This window comes from Myotis daubentonii, chromosome 2 (assembly GCF_963259705.1).
Source record: "Myotis daubentonii chromosome 2, mMyoDau2.1, whole genome shotgun sequence".
Lineage (NCBI taxonomy): Eukaryota > Metazoa > Chordata > Mammalia > Chiroptera > Vespertilionidae > Myotis > Myotis daubentonii.
In genome coordinates, this window is record NC_081841.1 from 90,231,084 (window position 1) to 90,250,547 (window position 19,464).

General features: G+C 43.4%; 1 protein-coding gene across 3 annotated transcripts in view; it reads left to right on the forward strand.

The window, feature by feature from the left end:
* PLEKHG7 (pleckstrin homology and RhoGEF domain containing G7) overlaps positions 1-19,464 on the forward strand; it is a 60,937-nt gene that overhangs the window by 18,144 nt on the left and 23,329 nt on the right. For 2 of the 3 annotated variants that reach the window (XM_059683776.1, XM_059683775.1), the window contains 6 exons: positions 3,411-3,451; positions 7,755-7,850; positions 8,551-8,694; positions 10,660-10,755; positions 11,320-11,421; positions 14,502-14,615. In XM_059683776.1, the coding sequence (XP_059539759.1) occupies positions 3,411-3,451; positions 7,755-7,850; positions 8,551-8,694; positions 10,660-10,755; positions 11,320-11,421; positions 14,502-14,615 (593 nt within the window). Of the gene's footprint in view, positions 1-3,410; positions 3,452-7,751; positions 7,851-8,550; positions 8,695-10,659; positions 10,756-11,319; positions 11,422-14,501; positions 14,616-19,464 lie in introns of all 3 variants that reach the window. The other variant, XM_059683774.1, reaches the window with a different exon arrangement.

A 19,464-nucleotide genomic window follows, 5' to 3' on the forward strand; every position in this document is an offset into this window, starting at 1 on the left:
TTATTTTTTTAATTAAATCTTTATTGTTCAGATTATTACATTTGTTCCTCTTTTATCCCCCCATAACTCCCTTCCTCCCAGTTCCCGCCCCACCCTCCGCCCTCACTCACCACCCACTGTCCTCTTCCATAGGTGCACGATTTTTGTCCAGTCTCTTTCCGCATCTTCCACACCCCTTTCCCCCCCCCCCCAAGAATAGTCAGTCCATTCCCTTTCTATATCCCTGATTCTATTTGATCACCAGATTATTTATTCACTTGATTCTTAGATTCACTTGTTGATAGATGCATATTTGTTGTTCATAATTTGTATCTTTACCTTTTTTTTCTTCTTCCTCTTCTTAAAGGATACCTTTCAGCATTTCATATAATACTGGTTTGGTGGTGATGAACTCCTTTAGCTTTTCCTTATCTGTGAAGCTCTTTATCTGACCTTCTGTTCTGAATGATAGCTTTGCTGGATAAAGTAATCTTGGTTGTAGGTTCTTGGTATTCATCACTTTGAATATTTCTTGCCACTCCCTTCTGGCCTGCAAAGTTTCTGTTGAGAAATCAGCTGACAGTCGTATGGGTATTCCCTTGTAGGTAACTGGGTTTCTTTCTCTTGCTGCTTTTAAGATTCTCTCTTTGTCTTTTGCTCTTGGCATTTTAATGATGATGTGTCTTGGTGTGGTCCTCTTTGGATTCCTTTTGTTTGGGGTTCTCTGTGCTTCCTGGACCTGTAAGTCTATTTCTTTCACCAGGTGGGGGAAGTTTTCTGTCATTATTTCTTCAAATAGGTTTTCAATATCTTGCTCTCTCTCATCTTCTGGCACCCCTATAATTCTGATGTTGGTGCGCTTGAAGCTGTCCCAGAGGCTCCTTACACTATCTTCATATTTTCGGATTCTTTTTTCATTTTGCTTTTCCAGTTGGGTGTTTTTTGCTTCTTCGCATTTCGAATCTTTGACTTGATTCTTGCGCTCCTCTGGTCTGCTGTTGGGTGTCTGTATAATATTCTTTATTTCAGTCAGTGTATGCTTAATTTCTAGTTGGTTCTTTATCACAACATCGAGGGTCTCATTAGATTTCTTGAGGATCTCACTACATTTATCAGCGGTCTCACCAGTCTTTTCAAGGGCCTTACTAAGTTTATCGGCAGCTTCTAGACAGTTCTTGAGAGACCTTAAAAGTGTGGTTTTGAGCGCTATATCTTCCATTTCTGACATTTGCGTCCTGTTTCTTTGTCTCCGCATTTTTTTATCTTTTCTTGGTGTACCACCTAGTGGTCTTTGTGCGCAGTCTGGTAGTTAAGCCTTGATTGTTGTCGGTAATACCAGGGGTGATTTTTGTTGTTTTATTTTTTAATTAAATTTATTGGAGTAACATTGGTCAACATGAACATACGGGTTTCAGGTGTGGGTTCTACGTTACAGGGTCTGTATATTGCACCATGTTCTCACTACCCAAAGCCAAATAGTTATTTGTGGGTTTGTTTGTGTGTTTGTTTATTTTATATATGTTTTAATTGATTTCAGAGAGATAGGGAGAGGGAGAGAGAGAAACATCAGTGATGAGAGAGAATCATTGGTCAGCTGCTTCCTGCACTCCCCCTACTAGAGGTCGAGTTGTCAACCTGGGCATGTGCCCTGACCAGGCATCAACCATGACTTCCTGGATCACAGGTCAATGCTCAAACACTGAGCCACGCTAGCCGGGCATTATTTATTTTTTAACAAGCCCTCCAGATGATTCTGATGCCACCTAAAGTTTGAAAACTGCCATGCTAAGAAACAGGACATAACTTGCACGTGGTGTTTCTAAACGAACTAGTTGTTCTTTGTTATATGCCTAGCATCGCAGCAGAAACCACAAAGTAAAAGTTATGCAATGTTCTCCACCTTCTGCCTCCATATCCTCTTCCCAAGGAGTTTAGAAGAGAGCTCCTGTGTCCTCAAATAATGGTCTAATGCAGTGCTGCTCAAGCTTTGAGGTGCATGTGAGTCACTGGTGAAATAGCTGCATCAGCAAAACTTAACATTTAATACAGATAATAAATGATTGAGGATACAGAAAAGACCCATTTACATCTTCTGAATATTTGTGATGCTTTTCCAAGGCCCTGGAATTACCCCCAAAGCTAGAAAAACAGAGAGACATTTGTTAAAACCAGATACCCAATTGCAATTCAAATTGGACATGATTTACCACCAGGTATTTGAGGGATAAGAATGGTAAAGCTGATTTGTCCCTAAAGGAGATTCCACCCAAGCTCTCCTTTTAAAAGATTAATAAGGTGGTCAGAGTGAGCAAGATAATTGGTTGGACAGGTGTCTTCCAGGGTTCCAATAGGAAAAGCCCCTTGAGCACACCCTTTGTAGTAAATGCCATTCGGTAATTGCCTCCTTCCGATTGAAGTACTATGCAGAGCCCCCTGACGAATGGAACAGAGAGAGAGACAGACCGATAAGACATCTATTTTGTTGTACTGAGTCATCAGAACACCTCACCTAATCCTAAGAGATGATTCCCAGCTTTTTCTTGGTAACATTACAAATTGATGCAAATGACATGAAAACCAGGAGTTCAAATCTCATCATTTTACTTTCTGATCATAAAAAAAGTGTGGCCCTAATCGGTTTGGCTCAGTGGATAGAGCATCAGCCTGTGGACTGAAGGGTCCCAGGTTTGATTCTGGTCAAGGGCATGTACCTTGGTTGCGGGCACCTCCCCAGTATGGGGTGTGCAGGAGGCAACTGATCAATGTTTCTCTCTCATCGATGTTTCTAACTCTCTATCCCTCTCCCTTCTTCTCTGTAAATCAATAAAATGTTTTTTTTTAAAGTGTGTTATTGAACAATGGTGTCCTTCTCAACTCAAAGCAGCTCCTCAGGACTACTTGGATGGTGGCTAATAGCAACAATAAACCCCAACATAGAGACTGGTGATGTGCTGGTGTTCCCCTATTTCGGGAGTCTGAGTTCAACCACACCTGGGATTGTCAGGTGATGTAGTCATCAAGACTCAAGTTTGGTCAGGGAGAGTTTCTGGTGGAACAGTGTAAAAAATGTCCTTTCAGCCCCAATGTTCTATGACTCTCCATCTTAAATATATTATTCAACATCTTTATGACATTTCACAGATTTTCCCCCTGAGTGATCAAGAAAAGGAGGCTGAAAAATAGTCTACTAAAGAAATAGGACAATATTACCTTCAGGTAGCAATGGAATACCAACTTTTAGGTTGCAACACCGCTTCCTTCACTGTCTGCATAAATATTTATATTCATACTGGGCATTCTCAAGGGAAGGAGAATTAGAGCAGGATGAATTCCATCTGACTCTTTGGAAAAGCAGGTCTTGTCAAGCACTGCAGTGCTCTGTCACTAGTTACTCAATGTTCTAATATGTTTTCTTTCATTTCACCCACCAGAATCCAAAAAGCCACGGTGGCCTTTCTCCAGGAGAGGAGCGGTGAGTGCTATGTGTTGTCATTTTAATTAAGCTTCCTGTAGCTAAGAAAGTAAGAAGGGGCTGAAGAGTCCCTCTGTCTTTGCATGACGGCAGCTGGCACACGGCACATGAAGTTTAAATTACATCATCACATCCGTAGTAGTGGCTACAGAACATGCCAGATCAGGCCATTTTGCGCAGCAAAACAGTGCTAATCTCCAGTGGTTAGCGAGCTCTGCAAAAACACAAAGCAATCCTAATACTGAGATGCTTTCCAACTCTAAATGTATAACTCGATGCAGCTTCGGAAGCAGCTCACTCGATAAAGTCAACTTGCACAGGGTACGTATGCCCCAGTTTGCAGTCAGTGCTGTGCTTATCGGGAACATTGAAAAATGAATGAGCTATTACAGAAACAGACTCCACAGGTACACTTCTATTTCTGGGAAAGCCAGTTGGATTAGTCCTGGTGGATGTGTTTTTTAATTCATTCTTGGTACCATCAATTATGAAAGAGTCATAAATCTACATCAGTGGTCCCTGAATCTTCACAGCCTACGACGAGGGCTGGCCAGAGTGCAGACTTTCCTCCAGGCATGTTCGGGGTAGAGGAAAGGGGCATTCCTGACTACAACCTCGTGCCTCACTCCTGGTTTTATAGGGCGGGGAAGGACTGATTCTCTTCTAACAACAGTACCAGTCGCAATACCATCTTGAAGTAACCGTAGCTAAATTCAAAGCTCTGAGGTTCCAATCCCAGCTGCTCCACTTACTATTCTGTGACCTTGGCCAAGTGAATCAATCTCCTTCAGCTTCAGGTGCCTCCCTATGAAAGCTGGATGGTGATCACGCCAGCCTCCAGGGTTGTGATGAGCAAATCAAATAATGCAGAGCTGGGCAGGTCTTAAACACTCTTATCAATATTGGCCATAATATTGGTAGTTTTATTTGTAATTGGGGTTTGGAAAACTACTTGCTCTCATAAGCAAGTATATGACTGACTTTCACATTATTTTTCCAAGCATCAAACATCTGATTGAATGTCTTAGTCAACTCTGGCTGCCACAGGCTGGGTGGCTTAAGCAACCATGATTACTTATCACAGTTGTGGAGACTGGGAAGCCCAAGATCAAGGGGCCAGCATGGTCAGAGGTTTTGGGGAGAACTCTCTTCGTAGCTTATAGGCGGTTGTCTTCTCACTGTGTCCTCCATAATGGAGATAGGGCTCCAGTGCCTCCTCACTAACTTCATGAACGGGGTTAGTGTCATTACAAGCCCCCATGACCTCAGCCACACCGAGTTACTTCCCAAAGGTCGTGTCTCCAAATACCTTCACACTGGGGGGTTAGGGCTTTCGCAGATGCCTTGAGGGGAGGGACAGAAACAACCAGCCATAGAGACAGTCTCAACATGAGCTAGCAAAGTTTTACACCATTGTCACTAAAGCTGTTTCTCCTGTTCATTCCCACTGTGCCCCTCCTTAGGGACCTGATTTGACTGTTTTCCTGGCAGGTCTGAGGCAGGGCCTATGGTATAAGCTTTCCTGGCCTCCTTCTCATTTAAATGGAGGCAGGGCCAGCTACCAGTCAGGTCTGGGGTCTCAGGAGAAGGGGAATCTCCCACAAGCTCTCCTGAAGCCAGGAAGGAAGGTGCCCCACCTTCCTCCATGGAAAGAGTGCTCTAAGGGCTGCCTGGGAGGCAGAATGTGCTCCCAGAAGGGAAGGCGTACCTGCGGAAGGGATGCTCTTACAAGTTGTAACCAATGTCTTTTTCTCCATAAAGAAGTGATTTGTTGGGTGGCTGTATGTGTCAAACACTGGGCTAGATTTCTAGGATGCTGAGGGGCCCATTATCAGCTCCTCATTAAGAAGGTCAGACTGCCATGTACATTGAGGGGAAAAGTGTGACAATGGCGTGCACAATGTTGGAGGTGGGTAGGCAGTGGTGGAAATACACAGACAGAATAATTAGGGGGATGATGAAATGTTTCAGCAAATGTTCTCACTAATGAAGGGAAATTCACATCTCAAAGGCTCACTTTCATAAGGACCTAGTATCTGGTCTCCTTTAAATTAATATTTCTACCTGCTCCTTCATTCTTTTAGTCTTATTTATCACGTAATTCATAGCTACATAAATGCTAATCCACATAAATATAATAAACACACCACTACATTATAATGTATTTTCTTAATATATTACACATTTTCTCTTTTCTTACCTTCCTTTCTTCTCTCCTTCTTTTCAAATGAATATTAGTAATAAAAGCAAACACAGATATGTTTACGTTATCAGGCACCATTTCCATTTATGTGTGTTCCTATTTATGTATGTCATAGTTTATATATGTCAACTCATTAATTCTCACAACAGCCCAACAAGGCAGGTGACATTATTATCCCCACTTTGCAAATGGAGAAACCGAGGCTCAGAGAGGTTGAAGAGCTTGCCTGGGGTCACACAGTTTACAAGCAGCACAGTGGGGATTGGTCCCCAGGAGTCCCAGGCCCTCCGGCTCTGAGTCTATTTCAGCCCTAACATTGAATTGTCTGCAAATGTGTGGCTCCATAACCAGACCTGGACACTCCGGCCTCCTCTCTCTCATCAGGGCTCTCATGGATCTTGCCTGTTCTCACAGATTCAATGCCATCTCTTTGTCAACCACTGAAATGTGTATATTCACACTGACATATCACATCTATTTATTTTGCTTCCGGTCCACATCCTTGGTTCCTACTGCAAATTTTCATTCCACCCAGCTCTTAGTTAATAACTTTGGGACTCTAGAATTTGGGACTCTTGGTTCTTTCTCTTCATGTTCTGTATCCTCTCAAATGCCCTTCAGACTCTTCTCATGACCTCTCCTTGCCAACGCCACCAGATGTTTGCTACTCTACAGAGCTAATGTGGCCTCTGGGAGGACTGTCCCCTCCTTTCTCACTGGTATCCACCAAGCATTTGGTCAGGAGGCTGGTCGGATCCATGGAAAGCCACAGCGAGTGCCCTCACGAGAGGCTGGTGCCCACCTTGCCACAGCTCTGATGCTGCTCCCATTGTCTCGGCCTCTTTCTTTCCCAGCAGGCAGCTGCTTTTTTATTTCCGCAACATGCAGTCGCTATGGTTTCAGACATCACCAAAAGGCATATGTCCCAGTTGCTGTAGGCGGTCCCCAACCCGCTCCAAGATTTCTTTGCTACTGTGAAGCTAAGGAGTCTCTAATAGATTTTCTCTCTCAGTGCCATAACCCTACCAGAGAAACCAGCCACAGCCCATCAGCACGTTCTGAAACAACGGGTCTCCTCTCAGACACACAGGGAGCCGCCTAACAGATAACCCCTGTGTTCTCCTGCTCATTAACATAGAGCATCATGACCTGGAGACAATAGAACAAGTATAAAAATTATTTGTGATAAACATTCATTTCAAAAGCAGCCAAGTTTCCTTTAGGGAGCCTTTCACTTCTTTTGAAAGCTTCTCCCTGTTATGGGCAGTAAAATGAATTTTTTTTAAGTGGATAACTTATGATCTTGCAACAGAGTAGTGAACAACTCAAAAAAAAAATCACAATCTATTAAGTTTAGAAAGCAAGTTATGAAATGATGTCCAAATATGACACCATTAAAAATTAATTACAATTACAATCAGAAAAAGGTTTTCAGTGGTTCTCTGGGGGTGAAGATTATAGGTAACTTAGATTGTCTTTGTGTTTTTCTTTGTTTCTCAAATTATTACCTTTGTAATCAGATTTTTTAAAACTAATATTATTAAAAAATGAAAACAATAACAAATAAGTGGGTTGTTTCATACCAAAGAGACTAGTTTCTAGCATATCCTAGTATTCTTTAGCAGAGAATTATCGTGTTGGGCAGTTCCTTCAGTACTCTGGGCTTTGCCCAGTCATCTGCCAACTGAGGGGTGAACTAAAGCCTCCGAGTAAACTTCTGATGCTAAAGTCCTATAATCCCAGGTTTGGAAAAGTTAGAACTGTGAAAAACATTACATCACCCCACAGTGGGGGGGTGAGACCTGGAGTTCATCTATTTACTATATAACTATTCCAAGCCTTGGATTATTTTTTTATTAGTAAAATGAAAGGTTTGGATCAGACATCCTCACCAGCCTCTGTCCTCCAGATGGGACATTCCGTGGTCCTGTGAGTCAGACTATGGCTGGGAAATGGCTGTGCAACTGATAGTGGCTTATAGACAAAAGGTACAGTCTCTTCTCATGCATGTTAAACAATGAACATATGGAAGATGCTACCGAAGTCATGTCGTTGAAGAATTCCTGTTTGAAAATCCTGTTTCTAACCATCCTTAAGCAGGGCAAAGACAAGCACAAGCACATATCTGATCTGGAACAGCGCCTCTCCTCTGTGAAGATTACAGACTTCGGGAGCTATGAATTCCACAGCCTTAAGGTATCTCACAAGCTGCTTCCTGAGTGACATGGCTTTTTCCCTTGATTTGGTCACTATTTTCTTGTCTTTGTTCCTATAACAATGAAGTGCAGGAGAGGAGCCCAGAGCTGGGCTGAATTGGGTCTGCTCTCTCTAGTGCCCACGGAAACCTCAGGAAGGTCATTTCATCTTAACAAAAACCATGGGTGCCAGAGGCCTGTCCACATGTTCACAGTGGTTACTCATTCGCCTCAGGGCCTCAATTTCCTCGTTTAAAAAATAGCTTGTTGTTGAGCTGACGGTTTCTAAAGGTCGCTATACACTTTAAAATTCTGATTTCATGTAGTTAATTTCAATGAGCTTTAGCAGGGAAGCCTGGACCAGACCTCCCAGTTCTGAGTTTGGGGTTCTTTGAGGAGTTTTTTTGCAATAAACTGAAAAAGGCTCATGAAATTCTCAAGCATAATGCAAAACAACATCAATGTGAACTCCTTCTTATTGAAGCTAAAAATAACGTATGTCATGCATCCCAAAGCCACACAAAGAGAAATGTGGTTTGGGCAGCTGGAGGAGCCACTGCCGACAGGCATGCCGGGGACTGCACAGGGAACCAGGATTTTAGGCATGTGTGCGTGTTCTTGCCGTACTTAGCGCAGCTCAGAGCTAATGGAGAGCAGGTCAAGGTGGAAATGTTTTGTTCCTTCTCTCCTCCCATGCGCAGGGTAAGACCTGGAATGAAGTCATGGCAACACATCGGAAACTTCCTACTGATCAAGTAGACGTGAGAAAGCAGCAAGAGGCCGTGTGGGAACTTTTCGCGAGCGAATGCACTTACTTCTTGGACCATTTATTAGTTCTTAAGATGGTAATGCTGGGCTCGCTTTTTGCAATAGATGGAAAATATTATTTTGATTTGGGGGGAGTTTGTTTTCCTCTTCCACATGGAAAACAGGAAGTTGGGGGTGGAGGTCCCCTCTTTTAGGAGACCTTAAAAAAATGTGTCTACTGTTTATCTACTACTTGGTTGTCTCTTCATTCTTTTCTTAAACATAGTCTTCCAGGATTGGAGGAGGTCTTCTAAGTAAACTAGTCCAGCTGCCCATCTGATGTCTGGCTTGCCTCTACCTATTCTCACCACCTGCTTACACTTGCTTACACGCCTCTCCAGTCAGGGAGCGCAGATCCACCCTGCAGGAACACCCCCCACAACCACCACCACCACCGCTGGTCAGCTTCCACTTTCCGAGCACTTGCTCCCCCTGAGCAGTGCTGGGAGCAAGTGTTTTATCAGCTGCAGGGCCACTGTCACAGATTTCCAGGCAGCCATCCACATGTAACGCAGTGGGGCTGCATGACATGGTATATTCATAATGTCTACCAGGTAAATGGTGTCCCTGAGGGAGTGCCATGCTGCAGCCAGATCTGGTGAGGTTCTGAGCAAAGAATCCTCATAGAAGAACCACAGGGCAAGGATGGCAAGGGAGCCATTGCCTTCCAAGACCACGGGGAGGAAGAGCCATAGTGCTCCCCAGCTAGACTCAGCCTGTAAATATTTATGAATCCTGCCTACTATCTTGCACAGGAAAAAGCACTGTGTGAAAAGCACTTAGGGGGAACTAAGTGCAAGTCCTGGATCAGTTTCTGACTTTTCATGTGACCCTAGAAAAGTCCAGTCCTCCATTTCCTAAACCAGAGGTTGGCAAACACTTCCTTGAAGGTCCCGATAGTAAATATGAGGTGGAGCAAAAGTAGTTTACAGTTGTTTGTCTGGAAAATAATATAATAGTTAATAATAATAATAATACAAGAATAAACCCTGTGTTTCGCATGCTCACAACTGTAAACCTGCTGTTGCCTCACCCTGTATGTTGGGCTTTGCAGACTCTGAGGTCTTTATTACAACTCCTCAGCTCTTCTTTTGCAGTTCCCAGGAAGCTACGGGTAATTTATAAAGGAATGTGATAGCTGTGCTGTAATCAACATTATTTATGGAAGCAGGTAGCAGGCCTGATCTACCCCGCAGGCTGTCATTTGACAATCCCTTTCCTAAGCTCTAAAAGAAGGATGGCAATGCCATCTCTGGCTGTCTCATCGCATCTCAGCTTTGTGATCATCAGATTAGTTTTCTTTGAAACCTACCAAGTGACATACAAATGTCAGTCATTATTTTTTTGCAAAGCATTCTTCTGTCAATAAGCTGATCTTTGTTTAGTTTATAGACGCAGGGAAGATTATCTGTGAGGATTGTAGTTCTTCCTTGACTTGCTGTAGAGTAGCCTCCTGCTGGATGAAAGCATCAAGTCAAGAAACAATAGCACAGAGGCTCCCTGGATGCTTTCAGTCATAGTTAATGCCTTTATCCAAATGCAAGCATCCTACCAGTTACAGATATTGACTCATTCGTTCTCTTTTTTTCATTTCCTGCAAGTAAAAGACATTTGAATCTTTTGCAGAGAAAGGTATAAATGAGAATCCAGCATGAAAGTTGTTTTGGTCTCACATTAGTGCTCTTGATAAGAAGAGGACCTGTGAGATTTCTTGACTCCGGGAGGCAGAGAAAGCCCATTAGAACAGATGATGTTCCACAGGAATGTTGTCAGGGTGCATATCAGCAACAACACCGTCATGCAGAAGAGCACATTTCCCACATGTTCCATGGAGCTTAAATGTCACCATTGGTATTTAGGAAAATTCTGAAACCTCCAAAATACTGATTTCTAAACTGTTTTTGTAAAGTTGTAGTCAGGAGGTTTATGTTCAATGCTCTTGAAAAGGGCAAGTTTCAAGACTGAAAACAGAAAGTAATCTGCATTTCTTTTTTTTTTTTAAGATCTTCATGAATACACTAAAATATCTACAAACCTATGAATATCTCCTGGATGTGGATTCATGGCGCCTTTTTGCAAACCTGGAGGAGTTAAGTCAGGTGAGCCAAAGTAGAAAGACATCAGGAGACATGTTTTGAAATTCACCAGAGGGATCATGAAAATGCATGTTTGTTCTATTCTTGTGGCTTGTATTCCACGCTGCAATACAGAACGTGGTTCATTCCCCCATATAATATTATGGTCAGGAGGTCAGGTAAATAAGAAGGAAATCTAAACATTCATTGATATCTTGCCAATAGATCACATATATCAGCCTTCAGTAGATGTTTCATTTTAACTTGGCTGTTTAAGAAAGTAAACAAATTCTCAAGATCTCCTTAACCTTCCTAAATGTTTGTTCTCAAATGAATGTCCTTTCCTCATATATTATAAATCAATAATATCTTTCCTCCAAAAGGAAGGGAAGAGAGATTCCAAAAAGAATTTATTTATATAAAAAAACTTATAAGAAAATATATATTGAAAAGGAAAATAAATCTGAATTTTGCCAGGAGGTAAATTGTAATGAGAAACAGCTGTAGACTGATATTTGAAGTTCATCAAATATTTATTCCTTCCCTTGGGTGTGTGCCTACTCTTGTTTCCTTTCTCTCTGGCCCTAGACAAGCTATGGTTTTGTGAGCAGTCTTTTTGCCATCATCAAGGACTACTTCGATGCCTCTGAGACTTCACCACCCATGGATTTCATTTCCGTGCTCGCGAAGGTAAAATCCTTTCAGGAGACCTCAGACTCATGCAATAAATTCACCCTCTCTCAGGATAGCTGTTCCTATCTACTTGACTTTTTGTTTTTGTTGTTCCTATAAAGGAACCATCCTTTTCTCTCTGCCAACAGACATTTTCAAAAATAACTTGCAGACTCTGTTTTCCCATTGTCACCTCTGCCGTGTGGGTTTTATTAACACAGAAATGCGCACACATGGAAAAGCCATTTCCAAGTCTGTCTTTTAAATGACTTCAATTTAAAGCAATATTCATGGCAATGGTTTGTGTAGGCCAATTACATGGTTCAGTTGTTCTTCTAACAAAAGTGTCAGCCTTTCAGACAAAAATAAATAAATAAATAACCCTTCAAACCTATCAGCACCCTTAATAGTACCTCTGGTTTGAAAGAAGAAGAGGAAAACCTGTAGCCCTGGTTTGTTAAATGCTATTTATTTCTTGAGTAGATATTTGAGCCTCATCCCTACTTTTTTTTTTTACTTTGAGCTTTTTAGTCCCGTTTCTATCTATTCACATTTAGCAAGATTTGACTTCATACAATCCACTTTAAAAAGCTGGATTGAGATTTATTGAGCACTTACTAAAGGCTATGTGTGGGGCCAAGACCCTGGGCACAAAATGTGCAAAACCAGGCACACTCCTGTTCCTTTTCAATCTAGTGGGGGAGATCTTAGTTCAAGAAGTACAGTAATAATTATATAACCAAATGGAGGTCAATGCTGAGGCAAACAGGAACATAGATATTGCGAAGGAAAGCTTCCTGGCTATGGCAGTGGGTGGGGAGGTTACAGACAGGAAATTCTTCCTGGGACAGAGATGTTTGAGGTGAGACATGCAGGAGGAGGAGTATGTTAACAAGGCAAAAACACATAGAAAACTAGGTATAAAGAAGGGAGATCCTCATGTGAACTTTGAAAAGAGATTTGAATAAGAAAACCTTTGGAAAAAAGAGGAAGAATGTGAAGTGTTGGGAAGTAGCTAAAGTCTAAGGTTCCCTCAATTTATTTAGAGTCAGAAATTTTTTAAATTTAATGTTAAGTAAATAGTCTGGAGAAATGCCAACTTCTCATTAAAACATGTAAGCTGTCTTAGTCTGCTCAGGCAAAAACAAAATATTACAGACTGGGTGGTTGATAAACAACACATTTCTTTTACACTATTTGGAGGGGGGCAGTCTGAGGTTAGATGAGGATTCTCTTCCGGTCACAGACTTCTCATTGCATCCTACGTGGCGGCGGAAGGGGCTAGGGAGGCCTCTGGAGACTCTTTATAAGGACATTAATCCGACTCATGAGGACTACCCTTTGTGAATTAATCATCTCCTGAAGGCCCCATTCCTAATACCATCACTTTGGGGGTTAGGATTCAACATATTAATTAGACAGGGACACAAACATCCCACCATAGTGTAAGTGCTCTTATAGCCTCCTAAGCATGGGATGTTAACATACTCTTTATTGAAGGTCCATAACTCAGCCCACATATGAATGCTTCCTGTTCTAGGTGTGCAAAGATGGGTTACACAAGTGTTTCCTTAATTGAAAAGGTGCTTTATCAGTCAGGTTGGATGTGGTTGTATCAGAGTAACCATCCCCAAATCTCAATAGCTTGGTTCCTCTCTCCCCTGTGCCGACTTCTACCTTGTCACTGTCCTCTCTCTGGGACCCAGGCTGAGGGAGCAGCACTGGAACGTTACCAGTCTGGGGAGACTGGGGCAGAGCACTCAGACTCTTCAAGTTCTGCCAGAAGCAGCACATGGCAGGTCTGTTCACACTTTGTCAGCCAAGTTCAGTCACATGGCCATGCTCACCTTCAGCAGAGGGGGTACCCAGCATCCTCCCCAGAAAGGGAAAGCAGATGACCAGTAAGAGGCTCACCAGGTGGGAGACTAGAGCATTTTGTTATTCACACTTGACTCATGTGAACAAGTCCCTGAAAAGGAAACCGAGGCTTGAGCGGTTAGATCATTTGGCCACGGTCACATAACTGATAAATTGGAGAACCGGGTCTCTAAGCCTGACCACATAGGATCTTAACCGTTGCCTCCTAGTAATAAAATTTCTCAAGCATCTCAGTGCCCTTTCTCTCCAAGCTACCAACCCCCTCCACCTCCAAAAATAAATTTACATCATCCTTCAAATTACTTCCTGCTGGAGCCAAAACATGACATTTTTCCCCCACAGTGTCTTCTCCTCTGTCTCACAACACAATATTTTCCTCAGTTTTTGTGATTTCTGCCTTTATAGCTGCCTCTTCCTTTAGTGACTTTTTAGGCTGGGTCTGTTTTCTCGACTAAATGTAGTTATAACATTGCCAACAAGTGTGTCTTCCTTGTCTTATTCTACCACATGCGACACTATTAGACATTTATCAGTGGGAGCCATTACTCATTACATCAATCAATAAATCAAGGAGTGCGTGGGCTTAGCAACATGGTGGACAACATGAGACACCGAGGAGAGTGTGTGCCAGTTAAGCTTTGGTGAAGAGAAAAGAGTAACTCACTCCCGAGAAAGACACGTAACTGAGACGGGGCACCTTGTGTGAGGTGCTCTGTTTGACCATTACATAAATCTATACATACACTCAGGAGAGGCCCTCAGATTTGACTCTACAGTTTTAGAAGCCAGCAGGAGAATTACATGAATGAACATTTTTGAGGAAAAGTTGATGAAAATTAAATGTTGTTACTTACTACCAACACAAGCCTAACATCAACCAACATAAGCCCTGAAGTCAAAGGGAGTATTTGTTACCAGGTGCCATGCAGGGAGTGTAGACTTCAACAAAGCATAAACAGAAGCAAAAGGTAAATTAAATCAAGACACCCTAACTAGAATTTTAAGTAGGAAAGGGAGGGGAGATTTATTGAGGAGTTACCTGTGTCTTACGGAAATACTATTTTTAAAGAATGTTTATTGTGAAGATAACCTGTTCCTAGTCACACGGTCACACTCCTGCTTGACAATGCTGACCCCTCCCCCTTTCCCCGTGCCGGTCAGTGATGACCATGAAGGGAAAGAGACCGCCTGCCTGTGCCCTCCCTGCTCTTCTCTTGCAGCATTTCCGAGGGAGCCTCTGTCAGAGCCACCAGACCTACTGCCTGAACTACTCTGCCGCTGTCTTTTACCTCGAGAGCCTGAAGCAGAGAGAGGACTTTGGAATTTACTTAAAAGTAAAGTACCGTCTTCTTTTCTTTTTATAATTTTCCTGAGACTCTTTGGGGTACAATAGGTACTAGGAGTTATACCCAAAATAAGTGAGAAAGGAGAACAATAAATGATCAACAATACACTTGAACTACAAATCTGCTTTCCTCATCAACACACACCTCCCACTGCACACTGAGGAATTCTAAGTGGTGCACATCTGGAAACACTGTATCATCTCATGTCCCTCCTAAATTTTTGGCAGGGGCTCACTTACCAATGTTTCATTTGTTCATTGGCGTGTTTGTGAACAAAGTCGGTACACTGTAAGGAGAAAGCTACAATAAGAAGAGGCTTGGTGACTAGAAGTTGGGCTCTTGTAGGATTTGGTCCCAGCGAGATGCGGTAGCACACAAGCTTGGAGAAGCGAAGCATGTACATTGTATTCTGTGCAAAGGGCGCCCCCTGGAGTACTCCATAGGGCACAATGTAGACGTTGCCCCTGAAATTGTACAGCATGGTGCCTATGGGTTCCAAAGCAACAGAGCAAAGAGTTTCTGCTAAGGATAGTCAGCATTTGCTAATAAGTTGACACGGAAAGAATGGTCCTTGACTTCACCAGTTCCTTTGACCCCTCTTTTGACATTTCTTTAGTATGAACTACACCTTTCCAGTATTACGCCAGAGCCCTTTTTATGATTCAGAGAAAATAGTCCAAGCCTTTTCGGAAAACTCGCTCTCCTGGCAGTTGCAAAAGCCCCTGGCAGAGCACCACCTCAGAGGCCAGGGAGGAAGGGCTGCCCGGGGTCCAGGACTTACCTGTTGCCCGACTATGCCAGGAGGCCTGGGTGCAGCGTGGCTGAGAAAGGAGGATAATCTTGGGGGAGAGACTCGGCCTTATTTTTTGTAGCTTTAACCATTCGTTCGGTGTTTTCTTGGCTACTCAATAAGAACGGAGAGCTCATTAGCTTTCCAGATGTATGAATAATCCTGTTAGAGAAGTTTTCCCCGGAAGCGGATGATTAGACTCCCAGCCTGGCCCTCAAACTGGGGAGAAGCCAGTTCCATGTCTCTCTCTTCCAAGCCAGGCCAGGGGTTACTTTAACGAGGCGCAGCCACCATTTCCCAGTAACTGTGGAAAATACCATACCAATTGTGACATAGAAAGGTGGTTTACATCTTTATATGAAATATGCACAGCATCCAAAGATAACATGCAATTATAACGCATAACGTTTTACCGGCATCTTTAGTTTCTCAAACATCTCTTTAAATCCTTGGCACAAAATTTTGAAGTTGATTACATTGTCCCCAGGTGTCCCTGAGGCTCAGAGAGGTTGTATGGTTTTTGCAAGGTCATGTGGCCAATAGGTGGCAAAAATGAACCTGGATAAAGGTCTTCGGGCAAAAATAAAAATAATAAAAAAAATGCTCTTTCCACCAAAATTACTTATAGCTCCTCAAGTCTAGTTCCCATCACCTGGCAACTGTGAGCATCATGGAACAGGGGAGGGGTCAGGGAGAGGCTACAGAGCAGTGGTTCTCAACCTTCTGGCCCTTTAAATACAGTTCCTCATGTTGTGACCCAACCACAAAATTATTTTCGTTGCTACTTCAAAACTGTAATGTTGCTACTGTTATGAATCGTAATGTAAATATCTGATATGCAGGATGGTCTTAGGCGACCCCTGTGAAAGGGTCGTTCGACCGCCAAAGGGGTCGTGGCCCACAGGTTGAGAACCACTGCTGTAGAGGAATTGAAGGTGAACCTGCTTTCCACAGCCACATAGTACAGAACAAAAGCATCATCACAAAGAGTTAGTAATAATTTCACTATAGCCTAGTAAATATAATGCTTATAATGTAATAATTGCAATATACAATAAATAATGATAAAGGGGGCTGGTTCTCCAGCCCTTGCTTCGACCAGCCACTGCTGGACATCATGATCTCTTTGTCTACACCAGCGGCGGGGAATCTTTTCTCTGCCAAGGGCCATTTAGATATTTATGACATCATTTGTGGGCCATCCAAAATTATCAACTAAAAATTATGTTGCTATGAAAAAGCTCCTAGATTTATTGAACTTTGAGTCCTGCCTGTGGTTGCCTCGGCGGGGCCAGACCAAATGATACAGCCCGTGGGCCGGACGATCCCCACCCCGGTCTACACAGTAACCCTGTGGGATGTGATCGTGTCCCCATTATTCAAGGGCTTAGACAAATTAGGCAACTCGCTGAAACATACAGTTGCTCAGGGCAGAGACAGGATTTGATTCAGACGTGTGTGAAGCTGACCTTCATTCCCAACTATGCACTGACATAAACAATGTCCGTGGAAGACTTAAGCTTGTGTTGTGTCATGGGCTGCCTGGAATGGGGGCATGTCCTGGGATGAATTCACCCTCCCTGCCACGTGGGGCTGGCTTTATGAAAGCCTGTACAGCATGTTGGTGCACACTGATGGGAGTGGAATTCTCCCTTCTCTGTCAGAAACAATTAAAATGATGCAGAGAAAGAGACTGGAACTTTGTACCAGGGATCTTCATGGAGTTCTGTTAACCATCGCTAAGAACTCCTTGGACTGAGTGTTCAGAATGTTCCAGCCACTGTTTGGGGCGCTTTGTATGGATTCTCAATAAAACCTCTCACCACCTGCTGAGGTAGTTATCCTTGTTACCCACATTTCACAGATGAGATTTATAGAGTTTAAGTAAATTACCCAAAATTCTAAGAATGGCTGCCCCAGCACAATATTGCATTTCACCAGAACAGATTTATGAGGAGAATGAATTTATAAGTGTCCCCATGTGTCCCTGAGACTCAGAGAGGTAATATTGTTCAACTCAATGGGCCCCTGAATTCCATTCACTGTTACCCTAAACATATTGGATATTTATTATAAAGCAAAAGCATCCTTCATTGATCTAGGCCTATCCATAAAAAGCCTTTTATGTCCAATTTCTCTTGACAGAGATGTCCTTTTTTCCCCCTAATGGATCTGAAAATTAAAGCCAATAGATGAAAGAAAAATTTATACCTACTTTTAGAACTATCAAATATATTTTTCTCTCTTCTGAGGCTTCTGAAACACTAAAAGCTTCTAATATTCCTGCCTGGATCTTCGTCTCAATTATTTACCACTGGTGCTTCTTGCCGGGTTGGTGTCTGAGGTAAATTGGGTGTTTTCACATGTACTCAGGATGCTGGCAGCCAGAGCTGTTTTCAACGGCGTGGAAATTTGGGGCAGTGGCCCTGGGCTATGTTTGAGGAAATACCTAACTGCTTCTGAGAAATCAGTTACTGGAGCTCCCAGACACCAGAGCTAGAATGCTGCTGCCAGTGAGACAGGATGGAAACCAGCCACTGAGACCACAGACTAAGGCCTCTCCACACCCCTTTTTTCCACCCGTTACCACCGTTGGCCTTTCCACATCTGCAGTTCCTGCTTCCGTCTCCATCTCTCCCAACATCAGGGAGAAAGAATCCCAGCCTTTGTGAGCCAGGTGAGAACGTGGAGGTGATCTAGTGCCTTCTGCCAAGAGGAAGCTGACGTACAGAGCAGGGGAGGTGGTCCCTCAGGAAGCCTTGAGGCCTGGCTTCTCGAGCTCCACTCACCCTCCAGCCTCCAGCCTCCAGCCGGTGCTCACTTTCCTGGCCTGCCTTCTGCATGTAGGGGTGGAGAAGATCATGTCCAGCGAATCCCCGTGAGGAAGAATCCAGGATGTTCGCAAAATAAATACTTTGATGAAGTTCCTGGTGGGAGAGGGTGAAACCCCCAAGGACATGTTCAAGCTATGAAAGATAAGGGCAAATTGCTAAGCATGAGGATAGGGGAAGAGGGTAGTTGGAGAGGGGAAGAGAGAGGAAGAGCAGCTCTCTCTTTCCAAAGAAGAAAATGGCACATCAAAATGCAGTGGGGGTGATGTCGTGGGCTGTGTATTTGACCCGTCCCCACAACCCAAAGTCTTCAGTAAATATGTTCACTCATAAAACGTTTGGCATGAGTGGGGTTACAGTGGAAACCAGCATAGGACACCAACCAGGGGGCTACGTTTGGCATCAGTGGGCACATGCTGTTCAGGGAAGAGAGTGTGTGTGCCAGCAGGGGCCAGAGGAAGCCATTCTAATCCAACCATTCCATAAATTTGTAAATATCTAGAGAGAGTTTTGGACTTGGCGGGGGGGGGGGGGTGTTGAGCCAATTGCACCTAGATCTCTGAAACGCAAGGGCAGACACCTGGGCACAAAGATGTAGGAAGCTATGTTTGGGGAAGCAGAGGGAGCCTTCCACAGTGTATGCCTAAAGCTGGCCTTCAGGGTCTGAGTCACAAGGCAGAGGAGGTCACCTGGGCCTGGCCGGAGCCTGACCTGCAGAGAAAGCTGAGAGCCTCGTGCAAGGGCAGGGCTCCCCAGAGCTGAACTCAGGTGTGAGTGCGCAGGGGAGACAAGAGAAGAGGAAGAAACGCATCCCCTAGTAATACCTTCTGGTGGACCTATGTGCACAGTAGCCAGAGACCTGACTCCATGAGTTATGTGTCATCTGAACAAAAGCCAGGCCACTCAGGTTCAAGACAGCATCACATTCAAATAAACAACCCAGCAGATGAAACAAATTTGTGAGCCATTCTCAGGATTAGTTGCGTTTGTCAAATGCCATTTATAGAGTGGTTCTCAACCTTCTGGCCCTTTAAATACAGTTCGTCATGTTGTGACCCAACCATAAAATTATTTTCATTGCTACTTCATAATTGTAATGTTGCTACTGTTATGAATCGTAATGTAAATATCTGATATGCAGGATGGTCTTAAGCGACCCCTGTGGAAGGGTCGTTCGACCACCAAAAGGGTCACGACCCACAGGTTGATAACCACT